The sequence below is a fragment of the Nicotiana tomentosiformis genome, chromosome 12 (assembly GCF_000390325.3).
Source record: "Nicotiana tomentosiformis chromosome 12, ASM39032v3, whole genome shotgun sequence".
Lineage (NCBI taxonomy): Eukaryota > Viridiplantae > Streptophyta > Magnoliopsida > Solanales > Solanaceae > Nicotiana > Nicotiana tomentosiformis.
The window spans coordinates 55,637,770-55,640,324 of NC_090823.1; the positions used below are offsets into that span (position 1 = coordinate 55,637,770).

Here is a 2,555-nt window from a genome sequence, read left to right on the forward strand (position 1 = left end):
CATTTAGCATGCTCGGTAACCCAGTTTGCTCGAGCCTGAGCAGCTTCGGCAACCTCCTTTGCTCAAACCAGAGCAGCTTCAGCGTCAGACCGGTAGACGGCCACCATTGCATCAGCATTAGCCTTGGCCATTTCGACCTCCGATTTGGCTGTTGCAAGTTCTGTGGACAGCCTCTCTCGATCAAAAGTTGCTGAACCCAACTGAGACTGGAACTCCTCAATTTTCTTGGCTTGCACCAAGTCCTTCTCTTTCAAGCTTCAAAGTTGGGTCTCAGCCGAGGCTAGTTGAGCTCGGGCAGCTTCCTTTTCTGAGGCAAGGCGGTTTATGTTCTTGTTCCATGCCTCGGCCTCCACTTTCACTGCGTCCACTTCCCCACGAAGCTGTCTGATCACATCGAGCTTTCGCTGGACTTGTGGGACCGAACTGTTAGCCACCACGCCCGAGTAAGTGTCATTAACTTCAAAGATTCTTTTTGCCTGCTCGACCAGATCAGCTTGTTCTTTCTGAGCTGCTTCTAGCTTAGCCCGAAGTCCTTTTGCTTCCCCTTCTCTCTGCTCACTGAGAAGCTTTAAGGCATCTTTCTCCTCAATAAGCCCTCGGTTTTCAGCTTCGTACCGACTTAGCTCCCCTCGGGATCGGAAGAAAACCTCGTGATGAAGCACAGAAGCCTACAAAAATAGAAAGAAGGAATTATATAAGCGGAGAAAAGTACAAGTATGAAAATTGACAAAGAAAATATGAACTTACCCGGTTCAGGCCTGTTGGGCTTCGTTGAAAAGACAAGGCACTCCCACCTCATCCATCTGGGCTTGGTCTTCTTCCGGCCAAACGTCGGAGGTAGCTAGCCACCCCTACGGGGGCAGCAAGAACCCGAGCATCCTCCGGGACCGTGATAACGATTGTTCGCTGGGATCGGCACTAGGGGCCGGAAACTGATTGGTCAGTTTAAAACTCGAGAAAGCCTCGCCCAAACTCTTCTTCGGAACCTCCAAGTCACTTAGACCGGTGACACCTTCTACCCCAACAAAATAACCACGGAAAGGATCTTCCTCTCCGTGGGATCCTTCCCCGTAACAAGTCTCTACGGCCTGAGCATCGCGTATCATCGACTCAGAAAATAAAGGAAACGAGGGGGAATCCCCGATCTCTATTGCCCCAAGTTGGTATTTTAGGGCACCGCCTCCGTCTTGGAGAGCCTCGAGCCCGGTTTCTGCACCAGCATCCACCACCTCTTCAACGGTCTCTTTGCCCCGAGATAAAGCATCTTCTGTTCCTCTCAGCTCGGGGACTTGAGCCGAAGTCTCCTCCTCGACCTCATCGAGCCTAGATGGAGTAGTATCAACTCCTACCGGCTCCGGAATTCTCCAAATCTCGGTGCTAGCTCGTGCACGGGCCACCAGCCCAGAATCATCTTCTCTCTCTTTTTCTTCATTTTCTTCTTCTTCTTCTTCTTCTTCTTCTTCTTCTTCTCTTAGCCTTTGGACTGACTCCATAGTCAGTGGGATTGTGTTCCCTTTGGGTTTACGGGCTATTCTCTTCTTGGGTTTTTGACCCTCGGAGTTCGAGGCCCTTTTTCTTTTATTCTCCTTCGCCAGTTTCGAGATAGGTGATGAAACATCTTCATCAACGAGTGGGGGGGTCTCATAGTCGCATCCTTTCCGAGACCTACAAAAGGAGAAAGTAAGTAAACTCATGTTTGAAAAGATATTTGAACGATAGACAAATCGGTAAGCCAGGAAAAAGGCTTACCATGAGTGCAAGCGTCCCACCGACCCTTTGACAAATCGCGCCATGCACGCTCGACGTGTGTTGACATCAAAACCAGGCTCCTAACCCAGTTCTCGAGGTGGGGAACCGCACCCGGCATCCAAGCAACGGCTGCATTGAGATAAACACTGATAAGAAAGGATGAAGAAGTAAAAACATCGAACAAAAATTAAAGACGGAATCATACTTATGTTTCATATTCCATTTATCAGGAAATGGCATGCTCTCAGCCGGGATTAGGTTCTTGGTCTTCACCCGAACGAACCGGCCCATCCAACCCTGATCTTTGTCTTCATCTACACTCGAGATAAGATCCTTGATGGCCCGGCGTTGAAGCTTTATCAGCCCACCTTGATAGAGTCGAGGGCTATATAATCTTATGAGGTGGTCAAGGATGAAGGGAAGCCCGTCGATTTTGCTCACGAAGAAATGAAGCAGTATCACGATCCTCCAGAATAAGGGGTGAATTTGGTCGAGGGTCACCTGGGTGGTGATCGTTTCTTCTGGTGCCGGTATCACAACCTCTTTGTTTCCCCAGTTGCAATCTTTCTTCACCTGGTTGATGAGGCTTTTGGTTATCGGTCATATATACCTCGATATCGGCTCGCATCGACCAGGAACCGATGAGGGTTTCTCGACCTTAAAGTCGGAATCTATGACACACCCCCCGGGAATAAGTTCTTAAGGGCGTGGCTCCACCACTAGTTTCTTGCCGGCCAGCCGAGATGAGGAAGCAGCCTCTTTCTGCGCAACAGGTGTAGATGTTTTGGCCATTTAGTTTTTGTGGG

General features: G+C 49.5%; 1 protein-coding gene across 1 annotated transcript; it reads right to left on the minus strand.

The window, feature by feature from the left end:
* Positions 1-257: 257 nt before the first annotated feature.
* Positions 258-1,793, minus strand: LOC138902672 (uncharacterized). The gene is made up of 3 exons (XM_070190560.1): positions 1,750-1,793; positions 987-1,665; positions 258-668 (listed from the first exon to the last, which is right to left on the minus strand). Exons 1-3 carry the CDS (start codon positions 1,791-1,793, stop codon positions 258-260), a joined length of 1,134 nt encoding a protein of 377 aa, XP_070046661.1.
* Positions 1,794-2,555: the final 762 nt, after the last annotated feature.